Source organism: Eurosta solidaginis, chromosome 4, assembly GCF_040869045.1.
Source record: "Eurosta solidaginis isolate ZX-2024a chromosome 4, ASM4086904v1, whole genome shotgun sequence".
Lineage (NCBI taxonomy): Eukaryota > Metazoa > Arthropoda > Insecta > Diptera > Tephritidae > Eurosta > Eurosta solidaginis.
Window position 1 is genome coordinate 191,632,004 of NC_090322.1, and position 26,081 is coordinate 191,658,084.

General features: G+C 39.8%; 1 protein-coding gene across 8 annotated transcripts in view; it reads right to left on the reverse strand.

The window, feature by feature from the left end:
- LOC137250808 (uncharacterized) overlaps nt 1–26,081 on the reverse strand; it is a 109,674-nt gene that overhangs the window by 26,785 nt on the left and 56,808 nt on the right. For 5 of the 8 annotated variants that reach the window (XM_067784350.1, XM_067784354.1, XM_067784348.1 and 2 more), the window contains exon 2: nt 10,560–10,658. In XM_067784350.1, the coding sequence (XP_067640451.1) occupies nt 10,560–10,626 (67 nt within the window). In that variant the 5' untranslated portion in view covers nt 10,627–10,658. Of the gene's footprint in view, nt 1–10,559; nt 10,659–15,302; nt 15,660–26,081 lie in introns of all 8 variants that reach the window. The other 3 variants (XM_067784352.1, XM_067784347.1, XM_067784351.1) reach the window with 1 other exon arrangement.

Sequence of the window (26,081 nt, forward strand, 5' to 3'; positions counted from 1 at the left end):
ATAAGTATCTTACATCTTCCAGAACATTCTTTGTCAGTGCTATAAAATTATGGAACTCACTACCAAATGACATTAAAAATGAACGCAATAACAGACGCTTTAAATTGGCTTTATTAAAATTTTTGCAAAATATACATGCATAATATCTTTTTTTTTAATTTTTCTGAATCAGATTCATTCTTTTATTTTTGTTTCTTATTTTGTTTTATTTTTGTGCTTTCATACAAATATACACACATAGAATAGTTGATATTAATTCTACGATTAGTTTTAATAAACTACTTATTTAACATAATATATATTAAAAATAAATTTAGAAATTCGAAATTTTGTATAAGATCCGAATGTTGATGTACGTTAAGAGACAATAGTCTCACTTGTACAAATTTATTAATAAACTATTGAACTATTATAAATCTTTTGTGGCTCCTTGCTGTTCACGCCCAAGGGCGCCCCCCACTACCTTCCAGCAGCCCCGCTGCTCAGCAAGCCACAACAAGTACCCGCTGCTGCTCGCGCCCCACGGCATCACCAACTTATACGGCTGCTCCCACTCATACCTACAATCTCCGTAGTAGAGTCGGGAACAATGCCGAGCATCAGCCACTGCCCCCGTCTTCTCCCCCCTCTTTTCCGACAGCAATTGTGTAGGTCAGGGAAACAGACTCTAAGTCCCTACCTCCCTTTGCACCGTTTGCCAGCACAGAATATATATGTTTGCGACATCCGCCCAATGCAACTCCTGCCATCGACGGTGCCACTTTCCTAGATATTCTGGTCTCCGCGACGGCAATCCCTCGACGGGATTTATTGCGCCATGTTGCCCGGCCGCATACCCAAATACACCGGGTAACCCAATGTTTACCCGAGGACGTCCAGTCCCAGGGCCACAACAGCAGTTGCGTCCTAGCTTTCCACAACCCAGGCGTAGTCACCCGTCACTTACTCCCAGAGTGGCGACGTCTCCCCCTATGCACTTCAGAATTCTGCAGTTAAAGTGTAATGCATTAACTGGGAAGATCACGGTGATAGTCGATTTCATGAAGCGGCACAACATCCGCATTGCTGCGATTCAAGAGACTAAACTCACAGCAAGATCTGCACTGCATACCTGTTCTGGGTATAATGTCCACAGAAGAGATTGCGAGAGCGGAAATGGGGGCGGCCTCGCGTTTATCATACACCACTCTATGCAATATCATATATTTGATCCCGGCATCGACCGCAGGGACAGTGTTTTAGAACGTCAAGGCTTATCCGTCCGGTCAGGCGATGCAAACCTAGAAATCATCAACATCTACATCCCTCCTGCCACATGTTGCCCCAGTGGATATCGCCCTAATATCAGCGCCTTACTCACTGGCAACAATCGCATTATCTTAGGCGATTTCAATGCCCATCACGATCTATGGCATTCAAACTAGCGGGCGGACAGTAGGGGTGAGATGTTGGCGGATCAAATAGAAGAAACGACGTTCTGCACAATAAACGGAGACGCTTTCTGCCGACGCATTCTACGGTCGACATAGATAGACGGAGGGCCAACAGACGCGCACATAAACATAAATTCAGCGCGTCACCAATTACCATCACCACCAAAGAGGTTGAGGATGACATCGTTCATGCTAAACCATCCAAAGCAGTGGGCCCAGACGGCATAGCCATGCCGATGCCTAAAAGCCTAGGGAAATAGGGTTTCAAATATTAGCACATGTCTTCAACCTGTCTCTTTCCACCTTTGTCATACCCGAAAAATGGAAAATGGCCAAAGTGGTCCCGCTAATAAAGCCTGGGAAACCAGCTAACATAGGAGAGTCGTGTCGCCCGATATCCCTCCTATCGCCAGTAGCCAAGACGCTTGAAGCCATTTTGCTCCCCTACTTCAAAGCAAATTTGCAGCTAGCCTGTCATCAGGATGGCTTCAGAAAACTTCATAGCACCACCACCGCGCTAAATGCCATCAGCACCCAGATAAATTGCGGTTTAAATCAAAACCCCCACCATAGAACAGTACTCGTTGCGCTAGACCTATCAAAAGCTTTTGATACGATCAACCATGGCACGTTGCTGCAAGACCTGGAAGGATCTACCCTTCCCCCATGTCTTAAAAGATGGACCGCAAATTATCTGGGTGGTCGGCAGGCATCGGTGCAATTTAGAAATGAAACATCAAAACCAAGAAGAATTAAACAAGGGGTGCCACAGCGTGGTGTCCTATCCCCCCTTTTGTTTAATTTCTACATATCTAAGCTACCTTCACCACCAGAAGGAGTTACTATCGTTTCCTACGCCGATGACTGCACAATAATGGCCACAGGCCCAGGCCCACAGATCGATGAACTTTGCAATAGAATAAACGGCTACCTCCCTGATCTCTCCAGTTTTTCGCCTCGCGGAGCCTGGCATTATCACCGACTAAATCCTCCGCGACCTTATTTACAACATGGACGTCCCAAATGTCGACCATTTTGAACATCCACGTCGATGGCACTACGCTACCGACTGTCCTACACCCCAAAATCTTGGGTGTGACGTTTGATCAGGATCTACATCCTGGTGAGCACGCAACCGCAATTGTTCCGAAAATCCAGAGCCGTAATAAAATCCTCAAATCCCCTGCTGGCATTACTTGGGGAAAAGACAAAGAAACGCTTGTTACCACATACAAAGCAATTGGCCGGCCGTTTACGTGCTACGCGTCACCCATATGGTCGCCAAGCCTAAAAATTACCCTCTGGAAGAAGCTACAGGCCTGCAAAAATACTGCTCTCAGAATCGCCACGGGCTGTATTTTTATGTCCCCAGAACACGGTCTACATAATGAGGCGAGAATACTCGCCATCAGGGAGAGAAATGAGATGCTAACCAAATAGTTCGTGTTGAATACTCAGAAATCTGGGCATCCCAACACCGCCTAGGGGCTTAAGGAGTCATCTACGTAAGCAGTTTGAGGAAATACGGCACCTGAGAACTCAGCCGTATGAAGCAAAAAACACAAGCATGTCCTTGGTGAACTCCACAAACAGGCGTCGGACCTTTATGCCAGGAATTGCCCGGTAAATCCAGTACTCCAAGAACAGTACCCAAAACTTGCGGAGAGGAACGCATACTCCCCAGGGAAATGCGAGTCACTCTAGCTTTTTTTTTTTTTTTTTGTTTTTTTTTTTTTGTTTTTTTGCGGGGAGGCTGAAAAATGCCTAATGCACCATAATTGCTGCCGTCGCAGCAACCGTGTGTCCGTAGACTAAAAAACAGCTCCGTTCTGGAACCGTCGCCCACCCCGGCACCACTTTCGCATTACTTCAGGGTGGCGTTCCATATTTCTCATTTTTTAAGAGCCTACTGTTGTCCCTGCGTCCAGGTTCCCGCTATTTGCTCTGAGTGTCCATTTAATCGCCACTGCTTCGCATGCGCATTTCTCTGCGCTCCCTCTCAGCATCCATCAGGCGTGTCATTACTATAAATGCCATTTTGCTCACTGCAGTCCAGCACTCTTTCCTGTTGCACATATGTGAAACTAAATTTCTCGTGGTAGGTTCCTCCCCAAAGACTCCATGCAAGGTGAGTCTTTCTTCGTGGAAACGGGGGCAGTAGAACATGACGTGTTCTGCGTTTTCTAACTCTGTGGTACACATTGGGCAATGAGGATCTTCCTCTATCCTACGCTTCCATAATTACTCTTTGAAACCGCCATGTCCACTCATTATCCGCGTGAGATGGTAGTTCAGTTCGCCGTGCTTCCGCTCATTCCATTGAGCTACGTTCCAAACTAGTGTGAAAGTCCAAAGCCCTTTACTCGAGGCCTCCCACCGTTCTTGCCACTTAGCTATTGTTTGTGTCCTTGCTCTTTTCTTGTCTTCTTCAGATGGTCGCTCGATATTAGTGTTATACAGATCGGCCATTTCGCTTGCCAGTAAGTCCACTGGGATTTTCCGGGTTAGAACCAGGATCGCGTCGTCGGACACCGTCCGATAAACACTTGCTATTCTTAAAGAAGCAAGTCGGTACGCTGCTAATATATATTTTTGATGGGTCTGTTTAGATCCATACCACACTGGTGCTGCGTATAGTATTATTGAGCTGGTTACTGTGGACAATAGCTGACGTATAGCTTCGCTCGGACCACCAATGTTAGGCATTATTCGCATAAGTGATCCATTAACTTTGGTAATTTTCTCCCCCACCGCTCTGAAGTGCTCTTTGAAAGTTAACTTAGAGTCAATGTGCACTCCTAAGTATTTTAAGGAATCCTTTGAGGTGATTTGATGATCCCCGACAGTTAAGACTAACTCGTTCGCCGACCGTTTGGAGCTTACTAATACCACTTCCGTCTTTTGGCTAGCCAACTCCAGTCCTGTATTGGTCAGCCATTCCTTTATTCTTGCTACGGCGTCATTACATAATGCTTGAAGCAGGTCCAGTTTCTTGGCCACTACTACCACTGCAATATCATCAGCATATCCCACAATTTGCGTGTTTTCTGGTAGATCAATCTTTAGCACCCCGTCATACATTACATTCCAAAGCGTTGGACCGAGAACAGATCCTTGTGGGACGCCTCCTGTGATTTTGTACTCTTTTGCTCCTTGATCCGCGTCAAAAAGAAGTACTCTGTCTTTAAGATAGCTACCTATAATTCTGCGTAAGTAAGCTGGAGTGCCGAGCTTTGCAGCGCTGCCATTATCTGCATCCAGTTCGCAGTGTTAAAAGCATTCTTAATGTCCAACATAATCAGTGCACAGAACTTCCTTTTATTTTGGCCTCCAGAGATAGCTTCTCTAGCTATATTGACGACTGTTTGTATTGCATCTACGGTGGATCTTGATTCGCGAAATCCATATTGACTATTCGATAAGCCACCTGGTCTTTCTAGAGTCAGCTGTAGGCGCTCACTAATTATACGCTCGAAAATCTTCCCTAGGGAATCCAGCATACAAAGTGGCCTATATGAGGATGGTTGGTCCGGCTGTTTACCACGTTTCAGCAATAGGACAAGTCTTTGTCGTTTCCACGGGCGAGGGAACACGCCTTCTTGCATACAGGCATTAAAAAGATCAGTAAATAATGTAGCCCTAGTTGTAATCGCGGCTTTAAGGGCTATGTTTGGTACTTCGTCGGGTCCTGGGGATTTGTTATCAGCAACTCTTTTTGCAGCGTCCAGCACCTCTTGCTCTGTAATTTGCGGAATTTCCGTACTTTCTAGATCCTCGCTTGGATGTCCAGCGATCTTGCGCCGGGAAAAGTGTTTCAACAATAATATTCATCAGTATCGGGCACGTAGGTTGCTGTGATATCGGTCCTTTAACTTTGGCCATCACAGTTCTGTAGGCTGATCCCCAAGGATCTAGGTCGACATTATCCACCAGTTCCCTAAAGCATAACTTCTTGCTCTTTTTTATGGCATTTTTAAGTTCCTTTCTTTGTGCGACATAGGTGCTGTGTAGCTCTGCATATCGTGGTGATGAGCGTGCCCTCTGCGCTATTCTTCGTGCTTTGTGGCATTTTCTACGCTCTTCCGCAATTTCGTCATTCCACCAATATACCGGAGTGCGCTGTGCTTTTCCGCGACTTCTGGGCATGGCAGCATCACATGCCATACATAGCAACTTAGTGATTTGAACCGACTGGTCTTCCGCATGCGATTCTCGTACTATGGCGTCCTTCCAGATAATGTCAAATATTTGTGGGTCGAAAAGGTGCTGTTTCCATTTCCTACTATGTCGATGTCTTGCTGCTACCGTTCGCGGAGTTTCGAGCAGCTCTACGCTAATAGCTTTATGGTCGCTCTGTGTGTAGACGTTGCTTATGGACCATTTTGCTCGTCTTGCTATTTCGCTGCTAGCGAAGGTGAGATCTATAATGGATCGTCTGGTACCTGTATCGAAGGTATATATCCCTGGTTCATTTAGGAGTTCTAGCCTCAAAGAAGTAAGGCTTTCGAGGAGAACTCTCCCTCTTTCGTTGGTTCGTCTACTTCCCCACACAGATGACCATGCATTGAAGTCTCCACACACTAAAAGCGGGTGTTTACCTCGTGTTTCAATGGTGATCCCGTATATCATGTCTTCGAACTCGGCGATGGTCATGCTCGGAGGGGAGTCACTCTAGCTCAACTTCGCTCTGGATACTGTAACAGGTTAAACTCTTACCTGTCCAGAATCAACCCCGACATACCAAATGTATGCCTCGCTTGCAATGTGCCCCCACATGACACCAATCATCTCTTTAATTGTAATGTGGAACCAACGCCTCTAACACCCCTTTCATTATGGTTCACCCCTGTTGAAACAGCAAGTTTCCTTGGACTCCCGTTAGAGGATATTGATGACAATTTGTGATCGATCGCAGCTGTTAGGTGGGGCGAAGCACTGCTACAAGAACAACAACAGTATAACACACTACAGAGTTCCAATTAACATAGAAAATTAATAGACAAGTGTTGCGCTGTCATGGAACAGAGGACGTTGCCTGAATTACAGAGGACTCCCTGAACGCCCACATCAATACGCACCTCCCAGGCTGCATTCAAGCACCAGTAAGAGTCTCTCCGCGTTCACTCTCATTCCCCAGAGGTTTAATTGGACTTGATAGTAGACAGGGATGAGATAAGTTAAAATCGCCTGGCCTCGATTGTGTTATAAAAATGATGCTTCAAAAGCTAAGTGATCCAATAGTCCTCCGGCTGGAAATAGTATACAGAGATAGTTTCAGTATGACCTGCATTTCATACATGGAAAACGAAAGTAAGCTTCCTGCCCAAAGCATATAGACGTACGCACGAAAATGCCAAAGACTACAGGCCCACAAGCCTCACATCCTATAAATGGCACAGAAATCTCGCTCTCAGCGAGAATTAAGTAGATCAGCGTCGAAACAATAAGCTGAGCTGAAAAGTCAATATTGAAAGAAGAATAGAGAAGGCGTACATCACATACTACTCATGCAAGAGAATAGTTAGCAGAAACTGCGTCCTAAGCCTAAAACTTATGATGCTGCTTTAAATAGCCGTCATAACGTTTATTCTAGCGAATCGAGCTATTACTTTAAGGTATTTTAAGGTGAACCTTCCCTGGTTAGGCGAAATAGGTTGCAACGAAGGTGCACCTCATTCTTCACTGACGGGTTAAAATCACTATTCGCCTACTCTAAGGCTATTGTTAACTGTAAGAAGATGCTACATGAAGCAGCAAACTTGGCTACCATCACACTCACTTGAGTACATGGTTGTTGACGGCAATGAAAAATCGGATGAACTATCAGCATTATTAAACAGCACAGAGACAGCCACTGTATATCGACTACTTACATCAGTAAAACAAGACATTCTCTGCATACCTGTAAAATCGCAGAACAAAAAAAAAACAACCAGAAAATAATCGAGAATTTACCTAACCGCGGAAAGACCTAACTTCGGAAAGAGTGGATATTCCCTTAAACAACCGGTGTAGGTAGACACGAGGGTTGTAAGGAAAGAGCTACACATTTCTTTTGCGAGTATGCAGTTCTGTCAAATATTAAATTCCTGACTTTAGGCAGTTTTGTGATGCCTGATTTAAAGGCGATATTACAATACTCTATTAAGGACATCAGTAGGTAAATTGATTTCAAAAAATTGTTTAAGAAACAGGCTCAGAGTACAAAGGTCTAGTAATTAAGTGGTTCCAGGAGAAAGTGCATCAAAATGGCACCTAGAGCATTACTTCACCCGATCTATCGGGCCGGGCAGCACAGAAACCTACCAACCAACAGAAACTTCATTAATTTTATTTTGTTTATTTTCCGACAGGGTGTACTTATAACTGTTGAATATTGGAACGGTTTTCCGTCATCCTTTATCAATACTTTTATTCGGTTAATAACAGACCTCAGTTCATAGGCAATGGTACACCTTTGCTTGTTCAGAGGGGAATATAAAAAATAAATAAATGTAAGGCGCGATAGCCTCCGAAGAGATTTTAGGCCGAGCTTCTCTTACAATTTGCGTCGTACTCCTTTTAATTTTCCAACAAATTGGCGGGATGGGGCCTGCATGTTTTATGCCGACTCCAAATGGCATCTGCAAGGCAGATGAGTTGTCAGTGAGAAACTTTTCATGGCAGAAATACACTCGGATTGCTTGCGAAATCTCTGCCGAGGGGCGACCCTTCTTAGAAAAAATTTATTCTAATTGAAAAAAATTGTTTCTTAAATTTTAATGTATCTTTGCCCTGGGCGTGAACCCAGGATCTTCGGTATGTTAGGCGGCGTACGCTACCACCACACCACGGCGGGATATATATGGGGAAGGAAATGCTCAAAAGCAGCGAGGGAGTTGACCAGGATCAAAAGGGTGACATCAGTTACAGAAGTGAACGCGTCATATAGCCAATTACCACTGAATCAGCTTTTTGAATATTACGAGCTGATTGGGTCTTATTAATAAGGCTTCAGACATGGTAAATCTACGTGACCAAATCTGCATAATATCTAAAAATTTTGGAGAAGAATATGATGATAGAATCGCACTTGTAATTTTTTTTTTTTTTCAAATTTAAAGCAGGTTTGTACAGCTCAAAAAGAAATCGCCTTGTATACAAGGGGTCATTAGACAGGGTCGAAAAAAAGTTGCAAATGTCGGCCCCTAAATTTAAAGATTATGTTGAGAGGGTTTCGGAAAAAAAATTTTTTTTTGATCCTTCGGATCCGAAAAAGGTTTTTTCGTTGTATTTGACGTCCGATTTTTAGAATTGATATGTCATTGTGTTGGCCTTGAGAAGCTTCACTTTTCTTTCTAATGTCCTTTTAAGCTATGAAGTCGTTTTCACATGATTAGGTCAGCTAACAAAATTGTACAATTGTAAAAACTCCTCTTTCAACGTACAAAAACCATGCTCTACAAGTCTCTCATTGTACGCATTGTTCGAGATCATGGACGGTGTCGAAATAGATGGAATGATGTTATTCAGGTTATGAATACATTTTATCGTCATAAATAGATGAATCAGGGCTCATATTATGTTTTACGTTTCGCAATCGAACCTCTTTTTTTTTAATCACAATATCTATCAAATAGTACTTGTTAGATCAATAACTCATTTTAATTTTTAGAAATAGTTTGACAGTTGTATAGTTTTCGTTTGAGTGAAATTGAATTGAAATTAATTTTTTCACAATTACACCGCTTCTAGAAGATACCCTCATCGACGACCTAAACTTTCCCATAATATTAAAAATAAAATAATTTAAAAAATGTAGGATTTTGTGAGCTCAAGGCCTTGCTTTGAATAAAACACTATGTTAATATTCATACATTTATTTGGTCGATATTTCGACTTCAAAGCAAGGACTCGAGCTCACAAACTCCTACATTTTTTAAATAAACAAGGCCAGCAAAAATCAAAAATTAAATAAAATAATTTAAAAAATTTTTTTTGTTAAACGATTTTATTGAAAACAATACTTACATGAAGTAATAATAATACTAAAAGCTAGAAAATAATTAGGTAGGTCCTAGGTACTAGTCATCACACTCCTCATCAATCTAGGGCGTTGATCAGACAATTAAATAAAAGCGTTGGACGCGTCAAATTTCTATTGATAGTCATAAGTAAGACCAACTGAACCTTAATCAGGTTATGCTACGCCTCACATTTTTAGAAATTTCACGCGCCCAATGCTTTTATTTATTTGTCTAATCAACGCCGTAGATTGATGAGGCATATGATGACTAGTACCTAGGAGCTACCTAATTATTTTCTAGCTTTTAGTATTATTATTACTTCATGTAAGTATTGTTTTCAATAAAACGGTTTAACTAAAATTTTTTTTTTTATTACTTTATTTTCAAGTTTTTAATGTTTATTTAATTGCCTATTATTTATCACGTATGCTTGTCCCTCCTCGAACTACAAAATATTTTGATGTCACTTCTACCGGACTGTATGTAATATTTGTTCCAAATATGAGCCAAATCGGACCAAAAATACGATTTTTTTTCAATATCTCGATCCCTGCGCCACCTAGCGGCGGTTTTTTCATAGGTCGCTTTCTATTCACATATGTATTAGTGTTCCAAATATGAGCCAAATCGGACCACAACTACGATTTTTTGATAAGTCGCTTTCTATTCACATATGCATTATGTGTTCCAAATATGAGCCAAACCGGACCACAAATACGATTTTTTTTGAATAACTCGATCCCTGCGTCACCTAGCGCCGATTTTTTTCATAGGTCGCTTTCTATTCATGTATGTATTATGTGCTCCAAATATGAGCCAAATCGGCCTACAAATACGATTTTTTTAAATGTTTCGATCCATGCGCCACCTATCTGAGTTTTTTCGTATTATTGCAATGTCATCGGGTTGTGAACTATATTCCAAGTTTCAAGCTTGTAGCTTATCGGGAAGTTACTCAAATTTCAATTACAATATTCGTTCACAACGGCCGTGCAGCCGGCCTGTCAAGTCAAGCTAAATAAACCCGTTTAAAAAACGCCCTAACACATATACTTAGATATATTACCAAACATTAATGGATAATGCATATTATTATCACCAATAAAGAAAAAACACTCACCTGTCACATAACATGACAATGTTGCCAATAGTGCGCACAGCTTTGGTAGCAGATTCCGCTCGTTCATGTTACGTTGCTACACTGAACACTAAAAATTGTCTGGCAACACAAAGTAAAAGTTGATTAAATAGGAAATAACAGCTATGTAAATAGAGGCTATGTGATAAGAAACTAATCTACGAAATATAATGAAAAACAACAGAGATGTTTATTACAGCAACGGTAACGGTACACTTAAAAAAAATTAGATAATATTTATTCATTTCTAATATACATATGTATTTGCAGCTAAAGTTATGCGCATTTGCTGGTTTGGCACAAAATCACTGTCACTGGCATTGATCGTTTCAAAATTTTATTTTTTGTTTTCAAAGTTAAACCTAACACACTTCTCATTTAAGCGTGTTTCTTATTCGCGCAGCAGATATTACGATTATTTTGGATTTTTCTCATTTTGTTTGATTATGCTTTCCAAGCAGTTTTGTTTTGTGGGTTTCTTATTTGATTTTAAATTCACTTTCACCTGTTGTTGCGGAGCCGGCGTGAACACATTGAGAGTTGCCACTTGTTGTGTGCATTTATGATTAGCACAGTTATAATAATGCTGTTGTTGTTTTTTTTTAGGAAAAAGGTAACAAGATAAATATAAGTCGTTATGCATTTTCATTCATTGGTTTGTTTACTTTAGATAAGAGTGCGCATTACGTTCGGCTTATTGAAGTTATTGACGTTATGTAAATTGGCGTTAAAAGCTATGTATATTACCTAATCGATGTTGATGACGATGCGTTTAAATTGAGCAATTTGTCAATAATTGTGGTAGGTTTGGTAGAGTAGACTTTATATTCGTTACTTTTGCTTTAAAAAGTTTAATTTTTTAATTATTTGATGCCTGACGATTAATTTACTTTTGCTGGGCTAGGTACATATGCCCAAGCATATGATGTGACTTGTCTTGTTACAGGCTCTTTGTTTGCTTTAGGAAAGCACAAACTACTTTCAAAATGATTCACACTTGGTCCAATGATAATGAGTTATCTGGTAGCCTCGCCGAAATAATTGTTGCTCTCCTTACTAAATGCAGAACGCCCTTCAACCTACCCTTAACGTAGTGACAATTTAAAGATCTTCCGAAGTTAAATACCTTAAGGTGATCTTATATACATTTTCACTAGCCCCAAATGCGTACCTTCCCTGCAAGACTCGACTACGAGGATACCAATCCATCCCAAGAGAACGCACTGACGTAATCGAAAAAATATCAAAAATACAAAACAGTTTCTGATATAATTGTCACTTTGGCTTTAAAAAAACTAGTGGAAACTGCTTTTTATAACTTTAGTACAACACTAAGATTATGGTACGTCGCTTAAATACTGTATTCTTGCCGGGTTTCTCTTAGTAAGATAATGCCAAAAGCGTAATATCTCCGTCACATAAGCAGTTTTTCATATAGATGCGTTTCACTCAACCTTATGCATTATGAGTAGATTGAATGTATTTCTATGGAGAACGTTAGATTGAGCGACACTGGCGCCATCTGATATGGAAAAGTAGCCAACTCCCAAATTTTGTTGCAAGCAAATCATAAGCAGAAGAATTTGACATTTGCTTTGGCTAAGGGTGTTGGCACACTTTGAAGTGAAATTATTTTTCCGACTGGTTGGTCAATTTTCTAACATTTTTCGCAATTAAAAACTGCAATATAACAATCGAATACGCCACAAAATATGTTAGCAAGTGTTTTTGTTGTATAGGGAGGAAGTTTATAACAGTGCTTAACGAAATTTTGTATGTGAATTGGCAAGGAGTAGTAAACTTCAATTGCCAAGTCTGAAGTTCCTTCATATTTACAAACGCAACATCTTTGTTGATTGTGGCAATTGTATTGGAATGCATAAGCTTGTGTTAAACGCATCTATTTGAAAACTGTCATTGTGCCGCGGCCTTAATGCTTGGTAATTGAGCTATATGTGGCTGTGTATGTGTAAGTAACTACTTGGGCTGATGACTACATGTTTGTGTGTGTGAGATAAGATATCTCACTTTTCGTCGCCTTCCATGCATGTTTGTGTGTAAATGATGATTGAAGTGATCATGTACACAAGTGTGGTTTTGTTGTTGCGTGATTATTTACTAACAGCCTAGTGATGTCAACATCCGCCACAATATTTTTAAATTAAACGAGATATGCTATAGTATTTTGAAAATTGTATATATAGCCAAGTAGGGTTGCCCTTTAATCTATATACTACTTTATAATTCAGCTACTATACCGGACACAGCTCAACCGATTTAAACGAAATACGGTGTATAGATAATCAGGCCTGTTCTGAATTCCGACTCGGAATGAAAAGTAAAACGACATTGATTTCGACTCGGTTTCTATTTGGTGTTCTCAATTCCGATTGTAAAAAATCGATTCGAAGTCGATTTCGAATCGTTTTCATTCCGATTCGGTAACCAGTTTAATCAGCTGTTTTTGTTTATGTGTTTTGGTTTAAGTATCATACAATTTTATTTTAATTAAAAAATGCCTGCAGATATGGTTTTTGATGCGCAGACGCAAGAATACGTGCTATTGTGCGTGCGAATCGTAAAAATGCGCTGGATCGGAATTCAGAACAGGTCGACTTCATTTCCATCAGCATCGATTTGTTTGCCTAATAGATTTCTTGATAGAAGTTTTTAAAGAAAGATTTATTATGCCAATTTAACTCAAGTTTAAACAAAAAATACACACAACTCTTCCAAATAAAATGAAGAATTTAAAAAAAATTATTTGAAAGACAAATATCGCAACATTTGTGTATAATCTGCCAATTAATTTTCATTCCGACTGCTCAGAGGCAATACTTTTCAAACCGATAATTTTTGGTCGGAATCGAAATTGAGAACACCAATCCATTTCGATTCCGAAAAAATTGATCGGAATCGGAATCCAGAACAGGCCTGAATGTTTCACATTCTTAGACTTTTTATCTACTTGATGCTTTTGAGTATATAGGAGGCAACCTTCCTTTTTGAACATATTATAACTTTAATTAAAATAGTACGATATGGGTATCGAACGAAAGGTATTTTACGAAGGATTTAAATAGAAGTAATTTGAAGTTAGGGTGACACTTAGGGGTATCACCTAGCTTTATTATATTGCGCTACTAAAAAAAAAATATTCGATGAAAATAACGTTTTTTCGTGTTCAATGGTAAAATCGTACGATGAAATTTGATGAAGGTTAGAGGATATTCTTATCATTAATCCCAACTAATCAAAGAAATTCAAAGTATATCTGCTATGTACTATAGTATTCGAATGTAATTAGTAAATATATATATCAGTGGTGCACAACGCCGGCAGAGCTGCGAATGCTCACACAACTTTGTAGCAGTATGTGTGCGGCCGCCGTGGTGTGATGGAAGCGTGCTCGGCACCACGCTGAAGATCCTGGGTTCACGTCCCGGGCAAAACAACATCAAAATCTTAGAGATAAGAAAGATTAGAAGAAAAGTTTTCTAGGCGGGCTCGCCCCTCGGAAGCGTTTGGCAAGCACTTCGAGTGTATTTCTGCCAAGAAAAGCTCCCAGTGAAAACTCATCTGCCTTGAAGATGCCCTTCGGAGTCGGCATAAAACAAGTAGGTCCCGTCCCGCCAATTTGTAGGAAAAATTAAAAAGGAGCACGACGCAAATTTTCCGAACCCAGCAAACACAAAAGATTTCTTCAACACGTAATTCAACTTTTTTATATTGAAAATCATGCAGAAAAAATGTTATGGCAATTTACTACTTTCTTCAATTACATAAAATTGTAATGCTTATCTCAAACTCTAGTCAACTTTAACTAAGTTTAAACTCGCACTGAAAAACCAGCTTTAATTGGAACGAAATCTGCTTTTAAATGTTCTACCCCGGCTTGTTAGAGATCTATCGCGGTATGATTTTAAAATCATCGCTGCGCTGAAACGGCATGTAGACGAAACCCGAATAGTTTTCCGAAGCTCTACGAAGCCCTCGAGTGCATTTTCATATTTTTTTTTTTACACATGCAGTTTTTGGATTATTACTGAATAAAAGGGAATAATAGAGCCAAAAAACTGTTTTGACAAAGCAATCCAAAACAAAAGTTCAAAAACGGTTCGAACAACTGAACCCAACCGATTACATTTTTCAGCCGGTGCATATACATTTGTATCACTTTAAATATTACCTTGTACGTGCTGTATAAATTTATTCTAACTACTCAACATTAGGCATTTTTTTTCAAATTTACCTATTTTTACCTCAAATATGAACAATGAAAAAAAAACGCTCACACTTCTTTGCAATTGAAACTCCGAATGAACCGTAAACACATGTAATACGCGCCGGCTTCCACACTCATTTGAGCAATCATTGCAATCAATTTTGAGCCCACAAGCATGGTGAGATGGAAGAGACTTTCACAAAGCTGCTCAGCCATTAATGCACACCGGTTCGCTTGTAAATGTCTAGTTACTCAGGCATATTTGAAGTCATAAGCTCATTAATACGCTCACTGATTTGCAACCGCTCTTGTTATGGTGCTTATCAGTTGCATATGTTTGTTTGTATTTATTATATTTAAAAACCGCTAAGCAAAATATAATAATTTCTCTGTATGCGTCTGTTCGCACACTGCTTTCACTGGCCTTAACAGCACCCGCTTACACATGAACATATCAACTGCACGCATATTCATTTCATTCATTCATAAATTTGACTCACACGCTTTTGTTGATGGACTGCGGTAACAGCCATTGATTTTAAATGTATATATATAGGCCACAATTATCGAAGATCAACCAATAACAAGTTTCTGCACAATTTCTTTCCAATCTGATTTAGTAACTAGCTTAACAGTTTCAGTTTAAATATTTTTGAAGCATCAACTTTTTCCAGTAACAACTGTCACCAAGATTGTTTATACATACGTACGTAGATTTGCGGTATTACGTTTGAGCATGAATGTATGTACATATGTATGTATGAGCTTTTGTGGAAAAACGGGAAAAAATTTAAAAAAACATTATCGTTGGTCCGCTTTGTTAAATTATCTCCAAGTCGATTTGCGTTTTTTAGGAGCTGTAAAGAAAATAAAAGAAAAAGTAAAGATGGATATTTAGCTTCTTCAACAATAGTATTAATTTGTATACTCAGCTGAGCAGCGCTCACAGAGTATATTAATTTTGTTCGCACAACGGTACCCTGTAACGCCATAAACTAATCGCGATAGATATAGACTTCTATATATCAAAATGATCTGGGCGAAAAAAGAAATTCATTTAGCCATGACCGTCCGTCTGTCCGTCCGTCCGTCCGTAAACACGATAACTTGAGTAAATTTTGATGTATCTTGATGAAATTTGGTATGTAAGTATCTGGGCACTCATCTCAGATCGATTAAAATTAACGAAATCGGACTATAACCACGCGTACTCTTTCGATATCGAAAATTTCGAAAATCCGAAAAAGTGCGATAATTCATTACCAAAGATGGATAAAGCGATGAAACTTGGTAGGTGCTAGATTAGGATATGTATTATGGTTTGATCCATACCAAGGCCATGCAGCAGTTATTCCAACGGCTTATAGACAGTTAGGTCTAGGGGCTGCTGTTGTTTTACGTTTTTCTGATTGCTTACAATTTTGTTACCGAGATGTACCTTTTCACCTATTCTTTGACAACTTCTTTTCCTCTATTCCTCTCTTTCACGAATTAGGTGAAAGAGGACTCAAAGCCACAGGAACAATTCGCGAAGACCGTACAAAAAACTGCCCTTTACCGTGCAATAAATATTTCATGAAAACAGAAAGGGGCACATTCAAGTACAAGTCAAGTAAACCTGGAGATATTTTGGTTTGTAAGTGGAATGACAATAGTGTGGTGACTGTGGCATCAAATTCGGAAACAATAGAACCTTTACATAAAGCAAAACGATTTTCCCAGCAGCAGAAGAAATATATAATCATTGATCAGCCAGCAATTATAAAAAGTTATAACCAAAATATGGGTGGGGTCGATATGTCCGATCAAAACATTGGACTCTAACGTACATCTGTTCGTGGTAAAAAATGGTATTTTTCATTATTTTCTCACTGCTTGGACATGGCCACACACAATGCATGGCAACTTTACAAAAGTAATGGAGGAGAGTACGATCATCTCTTATTCCGGACAACTGTCGCCAGAGGTATCTTGGAAACACATAAAAAGAGTGAAAAACGCGGTCGCTGCCCCACTCCTAGAACTTATAGGGAAACTTCACGTTACGACAAGATTGATCATTTAATACAGTACAATGACTCTCAGCTTCGATGTTGGATTTGCAAAAAAAATACAAACTTTACTTGCCAAAAGTGTAAAATTCATTTGTACCCTAAATCATGTTTTGTAACATACCATACTCCTATATAGATAAACTGGATACTTATTATTTTTTTTTTTTTAATAAAATAAAAATGGAGTGAATTGAAATAAAAATGAAATAAAAGAAACCATTTACAGTAAAAAAGTTGTTTCTTTCGTTGGAATAGGGTAAGATCGACTAACTTGTACTTGTATGGGCAGGTATCTACCTACTTGTTACTACTGATCGTTATAAAGAATCCGATTTTCCAAGCTTTTCAGAAAACCCAGATTTTTTTACTATTTTTCCTTCTTTACTAGATGCATTATGGTAATAATATTAAAAAATCACGTTGTAACTAGACAAAAAATTATTTCAGTAACAACCGGGTTAAGTATGAGAAAATGAAAAAGTTCTGCAGGGCGAAATCTTAAGCCCTTGGAATCATGGCAGGAATACTGTTCGTGGTATTACATATATAAATAAATTCGCGATACCCGACAGATGAGGTTCTGGGTCACCCTGGCCCACATTTTGGTCGATATCTCGAAAACGCCTTCACATATACAACTGAGGGCCACTCCCTTTTAAAACCCTCATTAATACTGTAACGAATTTACTGCAATTCCTCTTATTTGCAACCTTCTGCTAACGTTCGAATCACTAAACTGTTGAGTAATTTTAGAAATAAAGTTTTTCAATTAGAAGAAAATTTTTCTAAGCGGGGTCGCCCCTCGGCAGTGTTTGGCAAGCGCTCCGGGTGTATTTCTGCCATGAAAAGCTTTCAGTGAAAACTCATCTGCCTTGCAGATGCCGTTCGGAGTCGGAATAAAATCATGTAGGTCCCGTCCGGCCAATTTGTAGGGAAAATCAAGAGGAGCACGACGCAAATTGGAAGAGGAGCTCGGCCTTAGATCTCTTCGGAGGTTATCGTGCCTTACATTTTTTATACTTCTAGGCTTTTCTATTCTAGAATTTACTAGTTAGTTATCAGCTACAACTACGTTTATAGCTTCTCATATGCGCCTGTATACATGAGTAATACTTGCACAAATTATTGCCTTCTTTTGTGAGCATCTCAGATAAGATATACGCATGTGTTTGTGCGTCTCTTCTCCGCTGCTCGTATGGACATATGGGTAGACATAATGATTGATTTAATGATGTGCATACAAGTCACTGCTTAGCATCGGCTTAGAGATGATAGTATCACTTAGTGTTGGTAATATTCGTCACACTGCCCTCCACCTCCTAAGTCTGATCGTCCCGATTAGATAAATCTCTCGATCTAAACGCTGCCAGCCTTTCCAAATGAACCACTTTCATTTTGGTTCGTGGTTTGCCAATGGTTTGTATGCGGTACACTACATCGTAGATCCTTTTTAAAACTTTGTACGGTCCTTCCCAATTACACTGCAATTTCGGGGACAAACCTTTTTTTCGCTGTGGGTTGTATAACAGCACCAAATCTCCTTCCTCAAACCCTTCCGAATTAATTGATTTACCGTATCTGGCTTTCATCTTATCACTCATAATCTTTGCTCGTTGCCTTACCAGATCGTGTATCTCTCTCAGCTCTTCTTCCAAGACACCAGTGGATTTCTTGACATTTGTTTCCGCATCAGCATCTATCCCATACTTCAAATCAGCTGGCGGTCGAAGGTCATTGCCAAAAATTACCTTTGCGGGAGTTTGGCCCTTTGTCTCATGTACTGCCGATCGGTAAGCCATCAAGAATAATGATATGTGTGTATCCCACTCCCATGTAACTCCATTGGTACACCATACCTTGCAACCCAATCGTTTGTAACCACTTCTGCTACTGTTTGCGCTTCTTGGTTTGAGATTGGGTATTTACTGAAATAATCCATAACCACCAGTACGTATTTGTTTCCGCGGTTGCTGTGACATCCATGGCGATCGTTTCAAATGGTGCACCTGAAATATACTGCTTCATCTGGCCATGACTTCGTGTTTTGCGCCCTTTCGCTCTGATGCAAACCTCGCAGTTGGCAATCCACTCGGTGACCGACTGACGGCAACCAACCCAATAGAATCTCTGCTTAATTTTCTCGAGCGTCTCCGCGATTCCTAGATGACCTCCACTTGGACCATTATGCAGCTCGCTGAGCACGTCAGGAATCCTCTTTCTGGGAACAACTATCAGTTTCCTCTTGCATTGACCATCCTCACTCTCCCATACTCGATGAAGGCAACCGGATATCAATTCTAAACTGTTCCACTGTGCCCAATATGAATTCGCAATGGGACTCTCTGCTGACATCTCTTCTCTGTTTGGTCTTTCGTTTCGTTCGAGCCCTTGCATAACATTGACAGATCTGTATCTTCTAGCTGACACTTTCTTACTTCTTCCTTGTCCCATTCATCCGTACACGTTATAGTCATTAGCCGGACATCTATAATGTCTTCTTTAGCCTCGGCCTTTGAACAGTGCTTGCATTCCAAACTACATGGTCTTCGTGACATTGCATCAGCATTTCCATGGGTACTACCTTTTCGATGCTCAATGGAAAAGTCATAGCTTTGTCGCTCGATCCACCGTGCCAATTGTCTTTCCGGATTACGGAACTGCAGAAGCCATTTCAACGCTGCGTGATCTGTCCTGACGCGGAAACGCTGGCTGTAGAGGCATTTTTGAAAATGTTTAATGCACTCTACCAATGCCAACAGCTCTCTTCGTGTAACGCAATAGTTCCTCTCTGGTTTTCCAATCGAAAGACTGTAATATGGAACTACCTTCTCCTCTCCATCGACCAGTTGTGATAAAACGCCTCCTATAGCATATCCACTCGCATCTGTATCTAGAATAAATGATGCTCCTGGAATCGTATATGCCAACATTGGGGCAGTGCACAAAAGCTCCTTCAGTGTTTGGAAAGCCACTTCTTGCTCCTTGTTCCATTCAAAAGCTTTATTTTTTCTTGTAAGCTCATGGAGGCTATGGGCTACGCTGGAAAAGTATGGCACAAATCGGCGGTAACATGTGCACAGCCCAAGTAAACTTCTCAATTCATGCAATTTCAGTGGTCTTGGCCAATCCTTTACTGCCTCTATCTTTTCATTCGCAGTACAGATGCCTTCTGTCGTTACCTTGTGACCCAAATAATTTACTTCCTTTTTAAATGACGAACACTTTTTGGGACTTAGTTTCAGACCAGCGCCAGCTATTCTCTGGAAAACTTCCTCTAAGTTTTTAAGATGTTCATCAAAGTTCTTGCCCAATACGATGATGTCGTCCAGGTACACCAAGCATGTTTTCCAATGTAGTCCTTTCAATACCTGATCCATGAGTCTCTCGAAAGTAGCTGGTGCATTACATAGTCCAAAGGGCATTACTGTAAAATGCCAAAGACCGTCTCCGACGCTGAAGGCTGTTTTCTCTTTGTCTTCCTCCTTCACCCCCACTTGCCAGTATCCACGTTTCAAGTCCAGTGTGGAAAACCATTTCGTACCAGAGAGCGAATCCAGAGTGTCGTCAATTCTTGGCAATGGGTATCGGCCTAGCGTCTCCAGTGTCAATTTGATGTTTCACAACATTGGTACGGCCTGGTTTGGAACCATCCTGGCCAAATATGTTTGCGTACTTTAGGAGCAGTTGCTTTGCCTTACTCTGATAATCCTCCTCTAGCCCCTCCGTACATGCCGTGATGTCATTTGGAAGATCAGTATTACTAGATGAAACGTGTTCCTGGAGCTGTTCACAGTTAATAACTACTTCAGCCTCTTGGCATCTTCCCAAAATAGCTCCTTTGGTCAGTTTGAGTGGTGACTTGAACTCATTGAGTACTCTCACCGGAATACGTCCATCTTGTTTTGTCATAGCCAGGGTTTTTCCTACAAGTACGTTCAGTGTTCATTTGTTTGCTGCTTCGACAACCCACAATTTGTTTGCCCCACAATCTCCATCAACCTTTGCCCAGATGACTGCTTCTGATTTTGGTGGTATTTGCTGGCTCTCTTCCACCAGCACTCGTTTACTGCTGTAGCCTCTCTCGTAGCCGAAATTAAGTGGCACATCCATGTTCTTATATCTCATCGTCTTGCTTTGCATATCGATCTTGATGCCTTGGTCGATTAAGAAGTCCACTCCAATTATGATTTCATCAACAATCTCTGCCACTATAAAATTGTGTAGCACCGTGAAGTTACCAATTGCTACTTCACATGCTAGTTCTCCAATTACCTGGGTGTCCTCTCCCGTGGCTGTACGTAATCTTGCTCCAAGCAATGGTCTTATCTTCTTGTTGACTATATCCGCTCGAATGATGGAATGAGATGCACCCGCATCTACAGTCAGTAAACGTTCCTTTCCATCCACATGTCCTCCGACAGTTAGATTGTTTGACCTTCTTCCAATTTGCGAGATAGAGATTATGGGGCATTCAATTAAAGGAGCCAGCTGTCGCCCCTTGCGGCTGACTCTATTTAGTTTAACGATTGAATGGACTTGGAGATTTGCTCATCTCCGTCAGCTCTGCGTTTACGGCCACCCACATTGTTGGAAGTATTAGCACCGGTGTTGCAATGACGTGCAATGTGACCTGGGTTACCGCACTTGAAACATTTCATAACTCCCGCATTTTTCTGTTGTAATCCCTTCAGTGATTCCAAAATTGTGTCTACCTGGCCTTTCTACTACTCTGGCCTTTCTACTTCCACACGATGAGCTTTGTATGCTGATTTACTCAATAGTAAGTCCTGAGTCAATGCATGGGATTCCGTTTCAGCAAATGTTCGCTTTGGGTTCGCGTATGTGGCTCGCTTCGTTTCGACGTCCCGTATACCGTTTATAAAGCTCTGAATCTGTACCCATTCAGTGTATTCCACCAATCTTCCAACATCCGAGCAAACTCTTGCAATGTCTCATTTGCTTTTTGGTAACGGTTTTGCAACTCAATTTGGTATATCTGTTTTCTATGCTCGCTTCCATAACGTCTCTCGACAGCGGCCATCAATGCTTCATAGTTCTTCCGCTCTCCTTCGGGAATCGTCTGTAGGATTTCGGCTGCTGGCCCCTTCAATGCTACGAATAGAGCTGCAACTTTATCTTCAGCATTCCAGTTGTTCACTGTTGCGGTCTTCTCAAACTGTAGCTTAAAGGCCTGGAAAGGAACAGAACCGTCAAATGATGGTGCATTTACCTTTGGATTGCTTGCTGAAACAGCTGCGCGGTTTAGTTGTAACTGCTCCATACGACCTTTTAACGCTTCTATCTCGGCATCAATTTTGTCCTCGAGTTGTAAAATTTTTGCATCCTGCTCTTCCAGTTTCACAAAGAGCTGCGATGATACCTGTTCCGAAATGTGTGCCGACATTTCAGATATACGTGCCTCTTGCGCTTCCAGTTGAGATGCCAAATATGTCTTCTGTTCTTCCAATTGTGATGTTAATGGGTTTCCTGCGATTCCAGTTGGGATACCACGTCTTCTGTTCTTCTAGTTGTGATGCCATATATGTCTTCTGTTCTTCCAGTTGAGATGACATTTGCGGCGACATTGATGTTACTGTCGATGTTTGTACAGATATTGCAGCCAATATCATGTTCAAGTCTGTGCTGGTAATTGTCTGCGATGTTTCGTTTTTCTCTTCAATTTTTGTTGTCTCCTCACCATCAAGAGAAAATACATACTCTTCCACGTTAATTCCCTCTAATTCCATTGCCTTTCGTAGTCGTGCCTGAAGTTCGAGTTTATTGCCGGTTGTATTCAATCCACGGCTCTCCAACTCCTTCTTCAGTTGCTGGATCTTCAATTCGCTCCACTTTGCCATGTCCAAGTTGTATTCGAAGTCTGCGGAATTTATTCAACAATTCCTCTTCTGACACCAATTGTAACGAATTTACTGCAATTCCTCTTATTTGCAACCTTCTGCTAACATTCGAATCACTAAACTGTTGAATAAATAACTCCACTATTCAATAATGCAAAATGGCCTTTATGAAAGTACTTCACAATAACACTTCTATTGCTCGCCAGATGGCGTCTTAAATCAAACTGATTCTCGTGCCTCTACTGTTGCTGCCTTTTATGCTGTCTGGTTTCCTTGTTGCATACTTCTAGGCTTTTCTATTCTAAAATTTACTAGTTAGTTATCAGCTACAACTATGTTTATAGCTTCTCAGTAATACTTGCACAAATTATTGCCTTCGTTTGTGAGAATCTCAGATAAGATATATGCATGTGTTTGTGCGTCTCTTCTCCGCTGTTCGTATGGACATATGGGTAGACATAATGATTGATTTAATGATGTGCATACAAGCCACTTTTTCAGTAACTCCAGATTAAGTTGATTAAAATTGAACTTTGTTCGATAACATCAAATGTTGCTGCTCATCTCAGCTTAAGGGGCAGGGTTAAACTCTAGTGATTTTAAACTGGAGTCTAAACTCGCACTGAAAAACAACTTAAGTCCACCACTTTTGCATGTGATTCAGGTGATTATTGCCGATGACCACATCTTTATCATCACTTTAATATAACCTGCAAAAGTCATTGGATCATGTGGTCCACTGGATTACTTACCATTCTACACCACTATAATGTAGCAATGGACCAACTCATGTTTCTACACGAACATATTGTAAGCCGATCATTGCTCGTTTTTAACGACTGTAATCACTACACGGTGTTTATTGGACTGTGGGTACTCCATGGATTACTCTGATGTAATGCGGAGCTGGAGTATATGGTCCAGTCCTAGGACATCACAATGTTAATTGGACCATATTTTTTGTATGAATTGTGGTTAATTTTGGAGCACTCGGTTGGTCCATACATGCATGCATGGATTACTCGCGATTTTTCCAGGGTACATATATAACAAGCGAGTGAAAAAATCTCTGTGCGAAGTCAACATGCTGTCTGATTAAATTATGCAACAATTAACTATTGACTAACTGATAAAAAAAGTGTGATAAAAGTCGTAAAAGACATACATACATACAACATACACGAAAATATATATGCAGGTGTGTAGAAATATTCAAGTTTACTTGGATGAAGTCACAAATTGTCTACCATTTATTGTCTAGCAATACAAGTGCGAGTGTGCATGACCATGCATTTCTTTCTTTTTTCTTCTGTCACTTAGACAATTATATTTATAGATTCATACATAACATCACGAGTTCATTCGCTTCTTCATATAATAACATACATAACTTCACACCGCTATCACATCTTGTCATATCGTCATTATACCCAACTTTACTTGTACACAGTGTATTATAACTTTGAATGGATAACGGTTGGTTGTACAGGTATAAATGAATCGAGAAAGATATATACTTCCATATATCAAAATCATCAGTATCGAAAAAAAATTTGATTGAGCCATGTCCGGCCGGCCGGCTGTCTGTCCGTTAACACAATAACTTGAGTAAATATTGAGATATTTCACCAAATTTGGTACACGAGCTTATCTGGACCCAGAATAGATTGGTATTGAAAATGAGTGAAATCGGATGATAACCACGCCCACTTTTTATAAATAAAACATTTTGGAAAATACAAAAAACCTGATTATTTAGTAAATAATACACCTAGAATGTTGATTGTTTGACGTGTGGACTGATATTGAGACTCTTGATACAAATTTGAAAAAAAGTTTAAAATGGGCGTGACAGCGCCCACTTGTCAATTTTACAAATATTATTAATCATAAATCAAAAATCGTTAAACCTGTCGTAACAAAATTGGGCAGTGAGGTTGCCTTTACTATAAGGAATGCTTTGAAGAAAAATTAACGAAATCGGTTAAGGGCCATGATCACTTTTATATCAAAGATGTTTAAAAGGGTCGTGGACGAACAAAATAAGCTATATCTTTGGAAAAAAGAGCTTTATATCAATGATATTTTACTTCCCAAGTGGATTTATAACAATAAATAGAAAAAACGTTAAATTTAAAAAAAATGGGCGTGAGCCATAACTCGAATAAAAATTAACGGATCGTAATAAAATTGGGTACACAATTTTTCCCAATAGCAGGAAATATTTCTAGAAAAAATGGACGAGATCGGTTAAAGACCACGCCCACTTTTATATAAAAGATTTTTAAAAGGGTCGTAGACGAAAATAATAAGCTATATATTTGTATCAATAGAATTTTACTTTCTAAATTAACATTAAATTGGAAAACACTAAAATTTTTGAAAATGGGTGTGACACCGCTCCTTGTATGACTGACTAAGCAATTTTCTCGAAGAAAAATTAACATATCGTAATGAAATTAGGTACACAAATTTTCCCACTAGCAGAAAATATTTCTAGTAAAAATGGACGGAATCGGTTAAAGACCACGGCAACTTAGATATAAAACAAGTTTAAAAGGGTCGTAGACTAGAATAATAAGCTATAGCTTAGCAAAAAATAGTTTTGAATCAATGATATTTCACTTATCAAGTTTTATTGTAAGAGGAAATGGGAGACGGGCGGTGCCACCTGTTATGTAGAAAAGTAATTTATCTGAAATGAAATGTACAATTGAAGCTCACGCTGAGTATATAATGTTCGGTTACACCCGAACTTAGATTTCCTTACTTCTTTTAGTTAGTTTTCATCACGAATTTGACTTCATACACCGATGATCGGAAGTATTGGATTACGATTCCAGAGCATGTGGCATTATTATGCTTGCCCAGACAAGCCGCAGACAAATTCGTTCATGTTATGCCAGAGTTTTTATGACTGGAAAATGTTTAAACTATACATTAACACACTTTTTTCTTTACATACAATCAGCACATATTACAATACATATTAATCTGGGGCATATTACACTGGTTCAAAAAACTGGTTGCATTTTAATCCAAAAATGTACGGTTAAAATATTTATATTTATTTTGAAGCCGCCTGTTACTTCTACTGAGTTGTATGTTCCCGTCATGGAACAGAAGGCCACTTGCTTTTGTAATGCTATATATTTATAAGGTCCCCAGCGACAACTATTTCGAAACTAATGTATGCTTCAGAAACTACTTGATATACAAACTCTATTAGTGCACATGTCCTTTACGGGATGCCTTGTAGCGATTGGCTTGTTCTTTGACCTGAAGATATTGGCCAAAGTAATCGTGTAAGAGACTTTCATTCTAAAAATAATTTTTCGGAAACTAAGACCGCTAGATAATCAAACCA